This window comes from Taeniopygia guttata, chromosome 22 (genome assembly GCF_048771995.1).
Source record: "Taeniopygia guttata chromosome 22, bTaeGut7.mat, whole genome shotgun sequence".
Lineage (NCBI taxonomy): Eukaryota > Metazoa > Chordata > Aves > Passeriformes > Estrildidae > Taeniopygia > Taeniopygia guttata.
Window position 1 is genome coordinate 3,009,858 of NC_133047.1, and position 19,374 is coordinate 3,029,231.

General features: G+C 41.3%; 1 protein-coding gene across 2 annotated transcripts in view; it reads left to right on the top strand.

The window, feature by feature from the left end:
• PPP2R2A (protein phosphatase 2 regulatory subunit Balpha) overlaps positions 1–19,374 on the top strand; it is a 31,982-nt gene extending 12,608 nt beyond the window's left edge. For both annotated transcript variants that reach the window (XM_030289675.4, XM_030289674.4), the window contains exons 3-10: positions 11,332–11,429; positions 14,319–14,484; positions 14,947–15,059; positions 15,284–15,461; positions 16,070–16,234; positions 16,740–16,909; positions 17,410–17,501; positions 18,299–19,374. In XM_030289675.4, the coding sequence (XP_030145535.1) occupies positions 11,332–11,429; positions 14,319–14,484; positions 14,947–15,059; positions 15,284–15,461; positions 16,070–16,234; positions 16,740–16,909; positions 17,410–17,501; positions 18,299–18,578 (1,262 nt within the window). In that variant the 3' untranslated portion in view covers positions 18,579–19,374. The remainder of the gene's footprint in view (positions 1–11,331; positions 11,430–14,318; positions 14,485–14,946; positions 15,060–15,283; positions 15,462–16,069; positions 16,235–16,739; positions 16,910–17,409; positions 17,502–18,298) is intronic.

Genomic DNA, 19,374 nt, shown 5'->3' on the forward strand with positions numbered 1-19,374 from the left:
TTAGTAACTATGAGCAGAAGCAAGTAAATTTTCTTTCTGTTTTTTTTTTTTTTTTTAATAAAAGCTATTGTGTAATAACTAAGCATTAGGTTAGGGTTCAAGTAAATACAACTTAAAATTCAAATTATTTATTCTTTCCATGAACAGACATCAAAATTTATGCTGATTGGATATTTGTTACGTGAATTAATACCTGCACTAGGAAGTGAGCTGTATTTTCCAGTGCTGTGTAGGTAAACACCCACTTGAATAAGTAATATTTTATAGACTATTCAGTTATAATTGGTGTAACCTGTCTTGAGTAATTTATCATCTTGAGGAGAAACTTGTAAACATTCTGTGAATTAGAAAAGAGTTGAATAAATACTTTTGTGTTTTGTGTGGGTCACAGGGCTGATTCTCTGCTGGTCCTGTTGCTCATAACCTTTTTTCCTAAGAAAGAATAAATCCCCTTTTAAAAGCAATCAACGAACACAAAAATAACTTTGGCATTTGAGAAACCCCTGCTTGGAGTGGGGACTCTGGAGTGTCCTTAACCCCTGGTTATCATAGCAGATGTGTTTATCAGGTGTCAGAGTGAGGATGGGATCCCTGAGCCCAGCCCCACAGGAGATCACTGGGACATTGTCTCAATGCAAATCTCTCAGCTGTACCTGCTGCTCCTCTGGGATGTTAATTAAAAACCTGCAGCTGTGGCCACGGAGCAGTCTCAGAAGGATCTCGGAGATCTTCACTCTCCAGAGCCTTGGCTATGTCTGAAGTCAGCTCTGCTGGAGGAGCACCTGCACTGTGGTGTGGGGTCACACCAGGCTGGAACTGGAAATCAGCTCTGATGGAGGCACTGACTTTGTGCTGATAACTTGGAGTCACAGAATCCTGGAACGATTTCCATTGGAAGGGATCTTAAAGCCCATCCAGTGCTACCCCCTGCCATGGGCAGGGACATCTTCCACTATCCCAGGCTGTCCAAGCACTGCCCAACCTGGCCTTGGACATTTCTAGGTCTGGGGCAGCCACAGCTTCCCTGGGAATTCAGTCTCAGCCCCTCACAGGGAGGAATTTCTTCCAAATATCCCATCTTGACCTCCTCTCAGTTTGAACCCGTTCCCTCTTGTTCTGTCTCTCCAGGCCCTTGTAAATAGTCCCTCTCCATCTTTCTTGGTGGGAAGAACAGCTGAACTTCTGACATTTTTGAAGGCCTAGGTGGTATTTATGAGCTTGTTCACATTTATTTTTTCATGAACATTCTTTTTCATTCTTTGTAGGCACATTGAGAGCAGCTCCCTAAGAAACTGGGGTGTATAAATAAAGCTGTTCTGCACTCCAGCAAGGCCCTTCTGCTACCAAGGGGTAATTAGCTGGGTTTGCAAAACAGATACATTGCCAACATATTTATCACACAGACAAGAAATAAAGCTTTAAAGCTTCAATAAAACTCAGTCAAATACTTCTAATGCATTTTGAGAAATCCTTATACTCTGTATAACTTGCATTTCAAAGCATGTCTTAGGAGCATTATGGAGCACTTGTGTGAGCATTATGGATAAACCCTGAGGAGCCTTGAGAGAATGAACTGTGACTTAGCTCTGTGCATACAGGTTTTCCAGGGAGTGTTGGCTTGAGATGGAGTTGAGATCTCCTGAATGTTTATAGATTCCTGAGATGCACTTTATCTCCAGGTCAGCAAGGATGTTTTCTGCAGCTCACAAACGTCATAAATAGACATTTAATTCTTTGTTTCAGCATGAAGTTTATTCTGAAAAATCAGTCAACATGAATTTTTGTCTTCAGCAGTGCTAAAATTGAGTTGTTACCCTCTTGGAAATAAAGGTGCAGCAAAACTGCATATCTATTAATGATAGGTTGTAAGTTAAAGCTCTGCAGGCAGAAAAGATGTTGGAACAAGTCATGTACCAGAGTGTTAAAACCAGGCAAATGCTGTATTAGAGGAACAATAATCCAGTCTGTTATAAGTTTTTTTGTCTCAGTTCTCCTTCTATTGCTCAACAAGTCCCAGTTTTGTGAGTGATAGTGACAGAACGTTCAGGCACCTGAGGGAATCTCAGATGAAGCAATTGTGGGCATGAAGTTTGTTCCTGCTGGAGTTAATTTTGTTCCCCTGTAATTAGGTATGTATGATCTGTATGCAGTTGTACAAAGGACAGAAACTATGAGTAACTCCCAAACCAAATTCTACACAATACAAATAGAAAGAAACCATTCTGTCATCTTTGCCTCAGAAATCAGTGTAGGTTTTGTGGCTGAAAGTGTTTATGAAAGAGCTAGAATTGGCATGGATTGTGTGTGGCACTTAGTGCAGCTACTTTGTTTAAAGGGATACAGGAGAATTCCAAGGAAAGGAAGCTTTTTCTTGTGTAATTTAGCCAAATTATCTTTATGTTGCAGTAATACAGAATGTTTTATCTTTATTCAAAACTGTTGAAGCAGTGTACCCTGACATGGCCAGTCACCCTTCAAACAAACCATAGATTCCATATTTTTGCCTTTTAGCAGATATTTCACTTGGGGATAAAAGAGATTTGCTTTTAGGTAGAGTTATATTGCTGCAGCACCAAAGAACATGTGTATGCTCATTTTTTTCCGTGCATTTAAGGCAGGTTTGGTTCTATGACTCTTGTGGGCTGTTAAGAAATTTGTTGGTTCTCAGAATTCTGTGCCACTTGATGGAAGCTTGAGGTTCTGGGCTGCTTTGCATCAAAACAGGGACACAGTTTCTCCAGTTAAGTGTAGTTGACGTGGCCTGTGATAGCAGCAGGGCACAAGCAAACCTCGGTCAGGTACCCAGGATGTCAGAGGGATTTTTATGGCAGGTGATATTTTGAAACAAAGTAACTTAAGAATTATAATGCATTTAGGATTTTAACACAAATGTTACTTAGGTAGGATTTTTTTTTTTTTTTGTGTGTCATTTTTTTTTTTCCTATTTCCTATCAAACTCATCCTTTCTCATGGAGTGCTTAGGGGTGCATAGCCTCTGATTGTGGCATTATCCAACCTCTGGGTAACTACTGTTCCCAGCCTTTTTTTGGTAATCCTAGACTGTGAGTGAAGAGGAGTTTTCACTGTAATTGAAAGCGGATTGATGCAACACTGAGTGTGACACATCCTCAGTAGGAGGGCCACTCTTCCTCGCCTGAAAATAGATTTAAGCTCTCAGCAGCTGAATTTTGTGATGTTAGGAAACAGAGCCCTACAGTAGCTTTTCCATCAAACAGGTGCCTGGTATGTAAAAATGCTGAAACGCTGGATTTACTACTGATTACTTTTTTGTTTAAAAGCAGAACAATTCTGCTTGGAAGGAGGAAAGCTTGTGGACAGATTGAGCCCTTAAAAAAAAAAAATTATTCTGTAATATTGCAGTAGCTGCAAAGAGGCCCAAGGAGATGTTGTGACCTTCAACTGCTCATTCCTGGTCCTGGATAAATGTTGTAGTTCCACAAACTGTGAAACATTCACCCTCCTTTCTGAGGTGATTTCAGCTGGGTACCAGGAGTGGGGCTGGATTTCTGCCACTCCAGCCTCTCCTGTTTATGATATTAATAAACTGGTGTCAAATGTCCTGGGAACGGTTTATGCAGGTTGAAAGACCTTTGTTTCAGCCAACAATAGACCTGAATTAGTATGAATAGGAAAAGCAAATAGGCACTTCCTGTCATATTTGAAGGAATATTTGAGTTTGGGAAGTGTGTTTTAAGACATGTGAACTAAATGCTCATCACTTGCTCTTTTACCCCAGCAAAATGTTGCCTGTGTATGTGTTACCTTCCTAAATATGTTGCAGTGCTAATAATGTAAGGTGGAATCCCCTTCTTGAATACATTGTTCAGGATATTCTTTGAGGGAAAAACTCAACTCCTATGTAATGAAGATTTAAAAGGGAATTGACTTGGTTGTTGCTTTCTTCATCACATTTATTCCTCAATTGAAAACTTGGAGGCCTCTTACAAAGACTAGAAATTATTAGGATAAAGTGAAATAATGGAGCGGTGCCTCAGTTCATCTCGAGGCTGAGCTGCCTTTCACAGAGTGCTGTAACTGCTTTGTGTGGTTTCCGGGCAGAGGATGCCTTTAAAGCCTCTAGGGAATTCTTGTCAGGTATTAAATAATCCTTTATTATTGAGTCTGGAGTATTTTCAGGCTGATGTAGCTCGTGTTGAGTTGAAAAATGGCTCTGCCTTGAACTGGTAAGGTCCTCACCTTGCAGTAGTGTTCACATGGAGTTACTGGGACAGCAGCAATCTGCCAGAGTTGTGGAGCTCTGGAAGAAGCTTCAGACACACCCCCCTCAATTCCAGAATGGGAAGGACTGTAGGATAGGTCGCCCTGGTGTACATGTAAAATACATCCTCAGAGATGGAGGCAGATCCCAAGGACTTGGGAACTGCAGCGAGGGCCACAACTCCTGTTTTGCTGATTCCAGGGTGTTACGTTTTTCTCATCAACTGCTGCTGGACCCAGGTTAACTTTACCTGTTAAATATGCAGTGCCTGGCTGTGGACAGCCCAGTTAGCAGGAGTTTTTTGGGGGTGTTTATTTGTCTGGTCTGTTGTAAATCAGATCATGTCCAGCCAAGGGGCAAGGCGAGTACTGGGAACTCTGGTTTGCAGCATGTTTTGAACTAAATTCATTCAGTTGATACTCTTCTGCTTGGTGGAAGGAGGGAATTTTCCTCTTGATCTCCTGTGCATGTGTTCTGAAGGGAACTGCAGTCATGTCTTACAGTTTAAAAATAGAAAGCAATTAATCAGTATGATGAGGGTTAATGGTTTCTATCCAGAAATCCAACAGCTTTGCATTTGTTTGTATAGAGATAACATTCATCTGTCTGCTGTTGTTGTAACAGGAGAGGATTTTTCACAGTAATTTTTGAAACGCTTACTAATAAAAACTTACTTGGGGTTAAAAGCCCCAAAACTATTAAACTCTCTTATCAGGTGAAATGGTTTCAAGTTCAGGACTGTTTCCTGCTAGGAAATCCTAACCCCACAGGGTTTCTTTCTTCTGTAGGTTTGCAGTGAAGTTGGCTTGAAAGGAGTTACAGAGTGCAGTGCCAGACTTGGTGAGCAGAAATAAAAGCTACAGCCCAGTGGTTACAGTGAGCATGGTACAGGTATTGCACAGTAGATCACAATTCTAAATCAATTTAAGGTGTAAAAGTTCCTTCCTAAAGCTCATGGTGTTATTTTTCTGTGTGAACGCTTTCTTTTCACAAAGGTAAAATTTTGGAGCAATTTTATGTCATTTTCAGTGGTAGGAAGCAGGGACACATCAGTATCTGACACATCTGTTTTCAGAGTACTTTGACGTGCTGCTCTTTGTCATCTCTGTTTTTTCCCTGCCACCACAGGTGTCTTGGAGTCCTGTGTACTGGTGACTTGAGTTTCCTACTATAGATGGAGACAGGAAGCCAGGGGTCTGAGCTTTAAATACATTTTCTTTCTGTTCTAGCAAAGCTAGATTCTGGCCTTGTTGTAGATGGAAGCTTGTGGAGACTGCACGCAGAAATGCAGTTAATTGGCATTTTGGGTCTGGGCTCAATGGCCTTTGTAAATCCAGCTGTGCTAGCTGGAGATGTGGTTGCTTCCGAGTGTGTTCCTTGCTTTTCCCCACAGCAGATTTGCTCATCTGGTGCCTTCAGCTCAGTCTCAGTGAATTCTGTTAGCTTAGCAAAAAACAAATTGTTTAACAGAAATGCAATGTGTTGCCATTGTTCACAGAAGTTTGAGGTGGTGGCAGTGTCTGTTGAAGATGATTGTAAGTGTTCTCTGCAGTGATTTCTGCTCCTTCAGGGAGTTGCTGGGTTTGTGCAATTCTTTGTTGGTCTCTTGCCTTGGTCCAAGAATGGACTGTGTGGAAAAATAATGGTAAATTTAGTGATGAAAACTTGCCCTGAGTGGAGATGTTGAAGCAGTTGCCCAACTGAGGCACAAGTGTGTGCCAAACACAAGAGTTAAAACATGCAGTGTGCTGCTGCCTATCCGACCTGGATTGTAATGTTGACCATAGATTGTGCTTTCTATGAATTCTATTTAAATGAGGATGGTACTTTGATGCCACAGTTAACTCGAGGTCCCATAAAGATTTCTGGATGCATAAGAAGCTGCTGTTTCAGATGAGAGATTAGCATATGGTGATTCTCTTCTCTGCTTTACTCTTATCTTGTAAAACACTTAATCTGCATATTTGTTCCTATCCCAACTTGTAGAAGCTTTTGAGTCACTTCACTGATAATCCTGTTCTCTGCAGTTCCAATGCCATCTTCTCACTCTGGCTTTGCAGGGAGGAAGAGCTTCTGGTGCATGGGACAGATGGATTTGGAGTTGTTCTGCTCTGAGCCCAGTAAAGCTATTTAGGAGCATTACTGGCCTTACTTAAAACTGATGGCAGCAAGATTAGGGCTGGTGCCACTGTTCTGCCGTGGGAGGGGATGGAAGTTCTCTGTTGTGTTTTCTAGGAAGCCATGAGGCTTAACAAAAGTTATCTGTATGAATTTGTGAAACCACCAAAATAACACTGTTTTGTACTTGAGTATTAAGGTGCATTATCTCTAGATTATCTAGGTGTTACAAATTCAGCTGTAAGTTTTACACCATCCTAATACACATCAATCCTGTGGAGTCTTGGAGTGCTGATTCTTTCCCTTGACTCCAGTTCCACCTCCCATTAAAAAAAAGTGACTAATTCCAGCTCCTGCTTCTGAAGGCTGGTGATAACAGAGTGTTCTTGCTGTCATGGATTTGACAGCACAAAGAGCAATCTCAGAAGGATGTGGCACACTGAGCTGTGCTTTGCCATGCAAGAGTAGAGTCCTGCTTACCTGAGAGCCCACAGTGAGCAGGGCAGGCATGGGGCATGCTAATGTGACTTGGGAAGTAACAGGAAATGCTTAATCAAGCAGTATCAAACTTTTATTTTAGGGAACCAACTAAAAAATTAATAATTAAATGTGTAGTAGTAGTAGTAATAATGGGTAATTATAATAGCTTTCTAATCCAAAGTTGAAATCATTGCTGAACCAGAACTTCCCTAGTGTATCTTTCCAAAGAAAAGGGAGAAGAAAGAGTGAATTAAAGAGAAAAAAAAAAAAAGGAATATGGAGGAGTCCAGGAAATCACAGCAAAGTTGTGGTTTAGGCCTGCTTGACAATGTTTATATTTGATTATTTTACTTAGGTGAGTAATTTATGCTGTGGAATACTATGTGTATTCCCTGTCTGGCCACCGGTATCTTGTGTATGCTGCGTGTGGGTAGGGGTGTAAATAGGACTGGGCGAGTCTCAGCCCTGAAGTGCATCTTCACCAAACAGCACTAATGCTTTCAGCATCAGCAGGAGAATTACGACTTTGCCATGGTCATGTTTTTAATTTTCAGCCTCCCAGGGCTGTTCAAGTGAGTTCACTCGCTTGGAGTGAATGTGCGGGCCAGGGAGCACTCTGTCAATCTTCCTCCTCTCTGCAGCTCCCAGGTTTGCAAAGCAAACCCAGCCTGAGTCTTGTCTGCTGGAACTGCACCCTGGGCTCCTGTTTGTGTCTGCCCTGGCAGGGCCAACAGCACTGAGAAGCAAGTTGGCCATCTGACAAATTCCCCTCCCTGGGAAGGAGGGCAGCTTTGTGTGCTGCAAAATTCCAGAGCTGGTACTTGGGAGAGAACACGAACCAGCTGGCTTTGGCAGAGATGCATGGCACAGAGGGAGGATTTTCGCCACAAGGGCAATAACCCCTTTCTGGCTTCTCTACGTGCATTTCTTCCTGTCCCTATATTTTAAGGAATTATTATATTTTTAATGCCCTCTCTAGTAGAAAAGAGATCTATTTAAAGGACTTCTGGAACAAGTCTCAAGTAGTAAGTTGAACAGTAAGAATGACTTCTCCCAACTGCCTTTGGATTTGTTCTCTAGTCAGGGAGACAGGGAGACAGAATGAATGCAGGGAGTCCTTCAGGCAAGTGAATGAAGAAGAGGGAAATGAAGTCAACAGTAAAACTGGTCATGGTAACTTTGGAGCATACAATCCATGTGTTCCCTTCCCCCTCTCCACAAACTTAAATTAGGGATGAGGCTGGAATGCAGGGGATGTTTTCTTTTCCACCACCAGCACTAAACAGTGCATGGCATTTTGCTCTCACTCTTTTCCTGGGGTGTGAAGTTGTGGTATCCTGTGTTGGGAGCTTTCCTCTGCACACAGATATGTGGTCACTCTGCCTGAAGCTCGTCAAACAGCCTTCCTGTTCACTTTGGGATTAACACCTCACTATCTACCTTCAGAAATAAATGCACAGTATCTCAGGACTCTGGATAAAGGAGTAAATCCAAATCACAGGCAGTCGGGTGTTGGTGGGATGACTTGGTGCATTGTGGAGCTGTTCAAAATATTTGAAGCCTTGGAAGAGCTTTTATTTTCTCTCCAGTGTCCTTCATTGTTTGACTGGGGTTTTATCCCAATGATTAAGTACGTAATTCCAAAACAAAATCATTATTGGAAACAATAATTTCCAATCAAAAGCCATAAATTTCTGTCATTAGCTGTGACTTGAGCTGCAGTTTCTGGAAGTTGCATCTATTCAGTAGTTTGTAGCAGTGAGGTTTTGCCTCAGCCTGGATTGGAAAGGACCAAACAACCCACAAGTGATTTCCATTTAACATCTGCAGGTTCTCCTGGCCAGATACTCTTCCTCTCTCTAGGAAGAGTGGCTCAGGTATATTCAGCAATTGTGCATCAAATTCAAATATTTCACTGTCTTTATGTCTCATTATGTTTATCCATTCCTCTGCTGCTTCCTCAGTTTGAGGCTGTTTGGGCTTCCATGGATTTTAACATTAATCCTAAAAGTTGGTTTCTTCGTGTTTTTATTTTGAGACAGTTTCTGAAGTATTCTTGGAATGATTGATTGATGTTTAGTTGGATGAAAATAGCTTTTCCAGGCTGATAAACTGAGGCTGTGGTCTCCACATTAGGTCAGCAAATTTGCTCTGCTTTATGGACAAGATGATTTTGAGTTGTTCCTTTGGAAAATTACAGAAATGGTGTTTTGAGCCACTGGGAAAATATATAAACGATACTTTCTAAATAATTTTAAAATGCTTTTTAAATGTTACAATTCTTTGTTCAGTCCACTTTGGTCCACTTGTGAAAACACCCTGATTTACTTGCTCTCTGCTTAGGCAGCAGATCAATGTGATTCCAAAAACTTGCACAGAAACCTTTTGGGTCTGGTGAAATAAAGACTCTCTTTGTTCCTGCCATGATTGACGTGCTGCTGCAGGGTAGGTGACATGTTTTGCCTACCAAGCGTGTTTTCTAAGCAGAGTTTATATAAAGTTCATGGAACATTAAAATAGATAGCCTCTTCTCTACTAATAAAATCCCCTTTATTATATTATTGGAAACAAAGTTAGTACAAAATTGCTTTTCAGGTTTGTCATGGGCCTTCTGGAATGCAGTCATCGAATTAGTTTTCTTTTGCTGGTTTGGATTGATGAAGCTGGTTTATTCCCTTTTTCCACAGACATTTGGACAGTGGTAAAACTTCATCACAATCCTTTCTTTAAAGTTTCAGAAAACTTGATGGTGATGGTGCACATGTTCTGCATTCACTGCAACATGTGGAGGGCCCCTAGAGTGTGAAAGTGTGTTTAAGTATTTGTCACTGAGTTTTTCTTGTTCCAAACACTGCTTTTAACAGGGGAAAAGGCATTTGAGATCTGTTGGATTCCTTTCTTCTTCTTTTTTAATTTGAACTGGTTCTCTTTCCAGTGCATGGCCCAGTGGCCTTAGAGCCTTAACTGAAGCTTTGAGATGTGTTGGATTCTTTTTCTACTCCCGGTCAAAGTCAAACACGGTGTTACAATTTTATTTATTTTTTTTTTAATTGGCTCCTCTAGTTTCTTGGACTGCTTGGTTTGCATCTCCCTCTTTCTGCACATTGGTGAATTGTTTATCTCTATTCCCCATTCACCTGGAAGAGGTACCTGCTAAATACCATATCTGCATCTCAGTGGTTTGCATATTGAGCCTTACAGATGTGAGATAAATCATCTTGGTCACAAATAGAACAACTGGCTGAAGTAACTGCTGCCTTCCAGGATGAAAAAATTCTAAGTACTGGAATTAAATTTTTTGTGTGTGTGATCTGGATCCTGGTTCAGTGAGGTACAGGCTGAGGTTGTATTTCTGTCCCTAACTCTGTTTGGAGACTTTCCAGCCTGTATAAGCAGTGCCAGGTGACAGTGGCAGGAAGGTTGGTGCGGGAATCTCTTGGGCAGTTCGTGCTGAAGAATACAAAACTCTGTGGAGCTGATGTTTGGCTCTCAGTCAAGCAGGTATTGATCGTGTTTGAGTCTAAAATGTTATGAATGCAATGGAGAAAAAATAAAACATCCCACAGAAAATTCTGTTTATCTACAGCTGACTGGCATGAAATGTCCTCAAGACTTGTGCATGTAAAGCTCTCAAGTAGTTTCTCCAGCAGAAAATTAGATTTATAGAGTTGTCCTGCAATTTGGTGTTTCAAAAATGGTTTGGCTTCTGATTCAACTATTTGGGATTCCAAGGAGCATTTGTACCTTTGGAAATGTGAATGGGTGGGCTTGAGCTTCAGTTGTAATTTGTCCTTTCTGATGTATGAACAGCTCAGTTTGATACTATGGATTACTATTCTCGTCAGTGTATATTCACAATTTAATTTTAGCGCTCCCTATAAAAACATTCGTGGTAATGCAAACCTCCTTCATCCAGAAGAGCTACTGATGTTTTCTGGAGTCTGCTGAGCTTTGCTCCTGGTTTTCTGCAGCTGTTTATTCCATGCATTCCTTAGACACAGATATCTGAACTTTTCTCCCATTATATCTTTTCCCTTTAAGTTATCACTTGTGTACTGAGTCCTTAAAAAAAAAAAAGGTGCTTTGAGGTCATATGGATAATGATTGTGTCTAAATCATGCATTAGGAAAAATTGAAAAAACAAAGGTACACAATTGCTCTAGGAAGGTGCAGTCTGTATTATCTAAAGTAGAGCCAGCATAGAAAAATCAGTTCTAAGAAGTTGAGGATATTAAACCTTTAAGAACAAAGTAATGCACAACGCCGTGCTTGTAGCTCTGGCATGGTGATCTATACGTGCTTCTCAAATGTACAGCTTAAAAAACTACTGTAATTTTTTGGAAGAAACTTCTACTTTCATTTTATGGATGTCCTTCAACTAAAGTATGATGTTTTTTAATGGTTTGGGGTTTTTTTTTTAATTGTGCCTTTCTTGGCCACTTGGTATTTAGAAGAATGATTAATCTGTGGGATTTATTTTTGTTGTTCTGCAGCGGATATAATTTCTACAGTAGAATTTAACCATTCTGGAGAGTTGTTAGCAACAGGAGACAAGGGAGGGAGAGTTGTCATCTTTCAACAGGAGCAGGAGGTGAGTGCTGTCTAATTACACTGTATTACATGTTCTTTCTATCCCTTTTTGAGGCAAGGAGGATGTTACTATAAAACCCTTTACACAAAGTGCATGCCTATGTGATAAGTGATTACAATACTGAAATTTAATGAGAACATTTTGATAGAAGTTATCTTAAACACACTTTGGTTGTGGTCTGAAGAATGTTGAAAGTGAAAGCCAAAAAGGGGTAGGACACAAAGACCCTTTGGGAGCTGAAGTTGGTTCTTACACAATGACTCTTCCTGGCTGTGATGATGACTTCAGATTTCACTGTAGCTGGGGATGTTAAAAGTTGCCCTTAAGTAAGTGTGTGACTGTGACCTCAGATGTCCTTTTCCACTCTGGTATCAGTCAGGTAAAACCACTGAATCCCCATAGCAGAGGTATCTTTTCTCACTTTGTCCTTGTTTTTTGCCCTTTAGCTTTACCTCCATGTCAGTGGGCAGGTGAGCTGCAGTGCCTGATTTTAACTGAGACTGTAGCTGGAAGCTGCTGTGCTTAGAATGTATTCCAGAGAGATGTCACCTCGCTGCCTTGAGATGTTCATTTTTGTTTCGTTTTTCCTTCAATTTCCATTTTAAAAGTCCCTAAGTTTGGGATTTCCGGTTCCCAGAGCAGGGGCTGATCTGTGGGCAAGGCATGGTCTGTGTGCCAGCAGCTCCTCTGGGTCAGTGGGGACATCTAGTGGGGCTGCGTGGCACCAGCTCTTGGGGTATTTTGTGGCTTTTTATTGTTTTCCTTTTATTTCTTTATTACTTCTAATTCATGAGTTGTAGCTTGATGCATTTAAGGATCCTCTTGTGTAGCTTAGAGTTGCAGCAGTTCCTTGCCTGTTCTCAGGTGAGCTGCATTTAAATGACTCCGTGGGTTTTGGAGCATAATCTAAGCTCACATCCTTAGCAGCTGGGATCCAGGGGTAGGAAAAGCACCTGGGTTGTCAGATGAAATTCCACAGAATTGTTTTTGGCATTTTTTGGCTTCCCTGTGTTTAGGGAATGATTTGATTTTAGGGACTTACTTCCCTGATGCACTGGTAATTGGTTGTTCCAACAAACTGTCTAGAGCAGGTTTTATATGTGAAAGTGTATAAAATATAAGTGCTTTATTTGGATTTCTGTGCCTCTTTCTGCCACACGGCACTGGAGAGCTTTGCAGACCACGCCTGCAGGAAGAGAAACACTCACAGGGCTGTGTGAAGAGCTGTGCAAACCTGTGTGGCTGCACCCACTGCCAAACTGCTGCCACCTCCGGGCTGGAATGTGGCAGCCAGTGACATCAGCTCAGTGCCAGGCAGGAAGTGAATCCTGCAGCTCACAGAAACTGAGGAGGAATTTGCGTAGGCACTGTGCAATTACCTAAATTGGAGTTTAACATCAGCTGCTTGGGCCAGCACTTGTTTGGAATTTTTATTTTTTTTTTTCTCTTTGAGCACCCTGAGACTGAGTGTTTAAATTTTGCTTTTATCCCAAGGATGGATTTCACATATTACTGGGTTTAGGTATTATTCTGGTCCTGTAAAGTTTTACTGGAATACACACATAGAATATTTAAGCCTCAGTCATTATGTTAAGTCTGGAGTTGAAGGAAAGTTCCCAGTTCCCTGGATTTCCTAAGGCATTTCCTACAGCACAGTAGATTTCCTTTCCAAGTAGTTACATGCAGTGACCCAGCTTCACTTGTTAGTTCTGACTGAGGTTTAGAACAAAGTCCCTTCCATTCTCCAGGCTGGGAAAAGCAGTGTAAGGGACAAGTGTGGTACAGAATTCTGGTGCCAAATGTGATTTCTAAGCATTTTTCTCCCTTAACCCTTCCCCACCCCCAGCTTACTTTAAAGTGTAGGAATTGCTGCTAGCTCTCAGGGTATGAAGCACAAGAAAATGATGCAAGGAATGTGACAAATGTGGGTCAGCAAGGGTTGTATCAGATGTGTTTTGGTGAGGTACTGAGGGATTAAATGAGCCCAGGGACGTGAGACACCAGAGAAGGAAGGAGCAAAGTCCCCAGCCAGGAACATATCACAGCAAAGGCATCTGATGGTGCAGTCTCTGCAGTGGGTGGAACAGGAATAAATCACAAAATTCAGCTTGAAACCACCACAGGTGGACATGGGGAGTACTACACTAGAAATGGATCCAATTTTCTTCACCCAGTGGATGAAATTCAAGGTTCAGCCCATGCAGTGCAATATTTTGGTGCCTAAGACACAGCTTTTGGAAAGAGGAATTGTGCAAATTTTTCAGTTTGCAAACATTTCCACCTGGACAGGTAACTGCGGGGGTGACTCCAATGCCAGAGCAGAGGCAATGAGCTTTTTGCCGTTCTAGAATGAGGAAGAAAAAGCTGCTTAAGCAGTTCAGAAGCTCCCAGGGGACTTTGGAGATTATAAACCAGAATAGTGGAGGTGCTGGTATAAATTTAGAGGTGCCATGTGGGATTTCCATAGTGTGCCTGGAAAGCTGAATGTACTCACAGAGAAGATTTGCCATTTGTGTGTCTGTGTTGCAAGGGAAGGAGTATTCCCTTTAAACAGCAGAGGTGGAAAAATTAAAGATGCATGAAGTTGTAGTTTTGTTTTTTCTTAAATAAAATATTTAGGTAAAATACTAATTTGTTCAGCTGCTCAGCATTAACGTGAAAACTTGTTGAAGATGTTATTCACATTCTGTGAGAAGTTTCTGGAAACTTAAAATGCTGCATAAACTCTCTTCTCTGATGTTTTCTTAGTCAAAATAGTAGAAACTTTATTAAATTTCTTGCAACAGAGATGATGCTCATCTCATTTGGTTGACAGGATCATGAAAATCAAGCAGATTGTACCACAATGTACATTGTATACATGTCTTGATCATTTAATTCTCTTTTTAGAACAAAACCCAGTCTCACAGTAGGGGAGAATACAATGTTTACAGTACCTTTCAAAGCCATGAACCAGAGTTTGACTACTTGAAAAGTTTAGAAATTGAAGAGAAGATCAACAAAATTAGGTGGTTACCCCAGAAAAATGCTGCTCAGTTTTTATTGTCTACAAATGGTGAGTATTTTGCACCACAGCATGTTATTATGTAGGTTTGCTATTAGGATTTGGTCTAATCCTCTCCAAAAGGCTGGAATCGAGCAGGGTTTAACTGCAAGGATCTGGGGATGTGGTTCTGGCTTCTCTGGGCACAGGTGTCCCCAGCTCAGGGTGGGGTATTTGGGATTTAGTTGCTTGACAGCCTGTGTGAGACCTTCATGTGGATATGAGTCCCTGTGTCAGAGCTTACATTGATCATTCGTAGCAATCCCTGTCCTGGCTGAAACTTGCTATAACTCATAAAAAGAACAAACTGTGGAGGAGGTTTTTTAATGCTTTTTATCTTGTCTTGTTTTCCTCAAGCACCATTTTTATCTCTTTTGGTGCACGTGGGCGGCCTTGTCTTGTTTGAAGGCATCAGCAGTGATGACTGGTGTCTCTCCACAGCTCTCATTTTAAACTGTGGCTGTTTCATTGCAGATAAAACAATAAAGTTATGGAAAATCAGTGAAAGGGACAAAAGACCCGAGGGTTATAATTTAAAGGAGGAGGATGGACGGTATAGGGATCCTACTACAGTTACAACACTACGGGTGAGTAGCTCACAATCAGCAAATTCCTCCTCTCCCAGCCCGTGGCTTCAGGAGGAGCCACCCTATCAGATCACTAATTAAATCTTTCCTGTGATGTCACTTGGCAGAAATACTGACTTTTTAAGATATTTCATGCAGCTCAGGATGTTGGAGAACTGTGCTGAGCAGTGCTGGTGTCTGTGGTGGGTTTGGATCTCACTCTTGCCCTGCTCTGTGTGTTGCAGGTGCCAGTGTTCAGGCCTATGGACCTCATGGTGGAAGCCAGCCCACGAAGGATATTTGCCAATGCCCACACGTATCACATCAATTCCATCTCCATCAATAGTGACTATGAAACTTACCTGTCTGCAGATGACCTGCGGATCAACCTGTGGCACCTAGAAATCACAGACAGAAGTTTTAGTATCCTTTTGCCATTTTTCTGTGGGATGGGAGCAGGAAAACTGTTGGGTTTTATTTCCTTTCATGAGAAGTGTTTAGTATATATACAGAGAATTAATCTCCATTAATCCTGGTTATTTCTCCCTAGTAATTGTAAGGGCTTTTGCTTCTGGAGAAGTGGTTTGGTTTGGAGGGGACATTAAAGCTCATCCAGGTGGGCAGGACCAGGTTGCTCCAACCTGGCCTTGGACACTTCCAGAGATGGAGCAGCCACGCCTGTGTCACGTTTTTAATACAAAATAGCATTTTGTAATGTAGCAGTATAATTATAATTTAAGCAAAATAAAGTTCTGTATTAAGTACTTGGGAGATAATTTGTAGTATAAAATTAATTACTACTGGAGTAGAGCAAAACTTTTGCTGCTATAAGAATGACCTTGAAACGGATTCAGAATGTGATGTTACCACCTTGCTTTGTAGACAAATTGTGTGGCTTGATTTTAACTCTTACTTGGGTTGTACCTGGGTCCCACAAGCCTGAAGTAGCTTTTCTGAAAGTGTCTAAAACCAAAAAATACCATGAGAAAAACCCATTTTGCTGCAGGCAATTCCTTAACGAGCTGCTGCAGATATTGTAGATATCAAGCCTGCCAACATGGAGGAGCTGACAGAGGTGATCACAGCTGCAGAGTTCCACCCCAACAGCTGCAGCACGTTTGTCTACAGCAGCAGTAAAGGCACAATTCGCCTGTGTGACATGAGGGCATCAGCCCTCTGTGACAGACATTCAAAGTGTGAGTGTCTCCCTGTGCCAGAGCACATTTGCTGTTAGAGTATATCAAACTCTGAGTTGTCTCTGTGGATTTGTGTAGGATTCCTGTAGTATATTGAACAGATCTAAAGTCTAAAATCTAAATAAATCTTAAACTAATGTTTTTCTGGAGTAAAAACGTGAATGAGTAGCAGCTTCTGTTTGGACACCAGGAATGGCTTTTTGCAGATTTCAGGTGGTTAAAGGCCATTTGGTCTGTACTTGGTGCTGGAAATCCTGGATGTGTGAATCAAGACTTCACATATTACCAAACAATTTATTTATTGAGAAACTGACCTTGTCTTGCTACAACAATAAGAGAGTATGGCAACTGTATTACAGGTGTTTCTCCTTAAAAGTTATTTTATATAACACAGAGTAACACAAGGTAGAAAGCTTCTTGAGACAATGTTAAAGTAACTCAGGTGTATGTTGTATCAAAGAGACACAAACTGACCTTTTGAAATGCCTGTCTTTTTTTCTGGCAGTGTTTGAAGAACCAGAAGATCCTAGCAACAGATCATTTTTCTCTGAAATAATCTCTTCCATATCTGATGTCAAATTTAGCCACAGTGGTCGATATATGATGACTAGAGATTATCTGTCAGTGAAGATCTGGGATTTAAATATGGAAAATAGACCTGTGGAAACATACCAGGTACTGGGTGAAAATCATGTGGGTTGGAAATCAAAAAACCTGGACAGAGGCTGAGTCTTACTGGTAGTCTTGATGTGGCAATTACAGTTTTGTCTGTAGATTCAGGCAGAGCATCCTTGAGGTTTGGGGATTCCATGCTCCTGCAGAAAGATTGTGCTATTTGCAGGGTGGTAGCAGAAACCAAACCTGTGTTTGGGGCTGAAAAAGCCTCCCTCTTACCCAGTGGGAATTTGGGAGGTGGAGAGGTGATCTCCAGCCTTGAGAAGCATGACAACTCTTTGGCTGTCTTTATGTTCTGTTATATCCTGAAGAAAACAGGAGGTGAAACATTTCCTTTTCATAAAATGTTTTTAGTTGCCACTGAAAATTGCTGTTTCCTTTATAAGAAAGAACTCTTGTGGGCAGTCTCAGGTTCCTTGGTTTTGGAACAGTCTAGGGAGGCTGTTTTACAGGTGTTTGAGTCTAATGCTCACTCAGTTTCTCTGATCCCTCTTTTCCAGGTGCATGAATACCTCAGAAGTAAACTCTGCTCACTGTATGAGAACGATTGCATTTTTGACAAGTTTGAATGCTGTTGGAATGGATCAGACAGGCAAGTGGAATTCTTATCCCTATGCACTTCAAATCTGTCCAAGTTATTCTTCAAATGTGCAGTGGACCTCAAATGCCTGGTTTTGGACAACACTGTAGTACTTCAGTAGACTATAATGTGCATTATTAACTTTAAGAATCTGCACCAGACCTCCAGGGGAGCCCGTGGGAAAACCTTCCAGGAATGTTCCTTTTTACATGGTAGTGACCACTTAGGACAGCTCTTGCTTCTGTGCTAATCATGTCATTAACTGCTTATTTGCAGTATTTAAAGCAGCTCATTGGTTCCCTGTCAGTACTGTCAGACATTGTTTTTTATTTTTTTCTTTTATTGATGCTGGATCTGGCATCTATCTGCTCAAATATTTTTTGAGGCAAATGAAAGACAAGGAAACTTGTAAGTGTATTTTTCTTACAGAATCAGGAACTCAAGGGATTTTCACAAACTAGATGTGCTGCTTAGTACCTAAATTTGCACAACTTGTGCATCACTAAAAATGCAATGTGTTAGGGGTTTGTTGGATCTCTCCTCTGTGTGTGTGTAAAAACCAAATTAAATAATGACAATCAAGGTGCTTTGATAACAAAATACCTCAAAGGGCCCTGGGAAGGAAAAAGGGTATTTTTGGGAGGTTTTATAAATTTAAAACATTTCAGTACCTGCTTCCCTTTAGCTGTAGCAGGTGTAGGTGAGGCCACCTCCTTTCCACTTGGCGTGATCTCAGTTGAGACCCTTCGGCTTGCTAAAAGGAGAAGGAATTCCTAACCACCATCTTTCTTCCTTTCCCCTTTGTGCAGCATTGTCATGACAGGGTCTTACAACAACTTCTTCAGGATGTTTGACAGAAACACCAAGCGAGACATCACCTTGGAGGCGTCCCGGGAGAACAACAAGCCCCGCACGGTGCTGAAGCCGCGCAAGGTGTGCGCCAGCGGCAAGAGGAAGAAGGACGAGATCAGTGTCGACAGCTTAGACTTCAACAAGAAGATCCTGCATACAGCCTGGCACCCCAAGGAGAACATCATTGCTGTAGCTACCACAAACAACTTGTATATATTTCAAGACAAGATGAATTAGGGTTGGCATTCCTAACTGAAGAGTCACTTCCTGCATAGTTGAAATAGTTGAATCTAGCATTTGTACCTGTAACAAAAGCAAGTGAGAGGTCCATTATGGCACCCCTTTCCAGTGTTTAAAATGTGCCATATGACAACACACTTTTATAGCTCCATGGAGAAGGCTCTGTGGCTCTGTTGTCTCCGTATCTGCTAGCCATTTAGGTGAGGATAGGGCACTTTTTAATTTAAATGACTACTTGCACCATCTTGCCTAATGGACTAGACTGGACTGTCTCAACATCGGTTTACTCCACTTTTTATGCCTTCCATTGTGATGACGTCAGACACAGGGAAAGCCTTCAGTCATGCTATGGGATTTAATTGTGTAACCTCATTACTGTATCATTCGTGGCCCCCTTTTTTTATTAAATACAGCTCATTCTTGCTGTGGCTTGTAGCATTCCTCCTTCTGGCCTCCTGGACTCCCCCTTCTCCCTTCATCCCCCCTCCACCTTGCCTCGGTGGTGGTGTATGGAAAAAAAAATAAAATAAAGCACATAAAATGGGTCCGTTTGGGGTCAGTGGTAAAGGGGGTCTGTGTTGCAACAAATGTTTTAATAAACAGTTGACTGTAATCACTCCTTGCCATGTCTGGCACCAAAAAAGAGAAAATAAGGAAAAAAAACAAACTACTGAATAAAAGTGACAAAGAATGGAGAATCTGTTTTCTTTTTTTTTTTTTTTAATCTACCTCTTTATACAAATACTCTGTGTTTTACCTTAGATGCATGAAAATAAAATTATGTTTTTTGTAA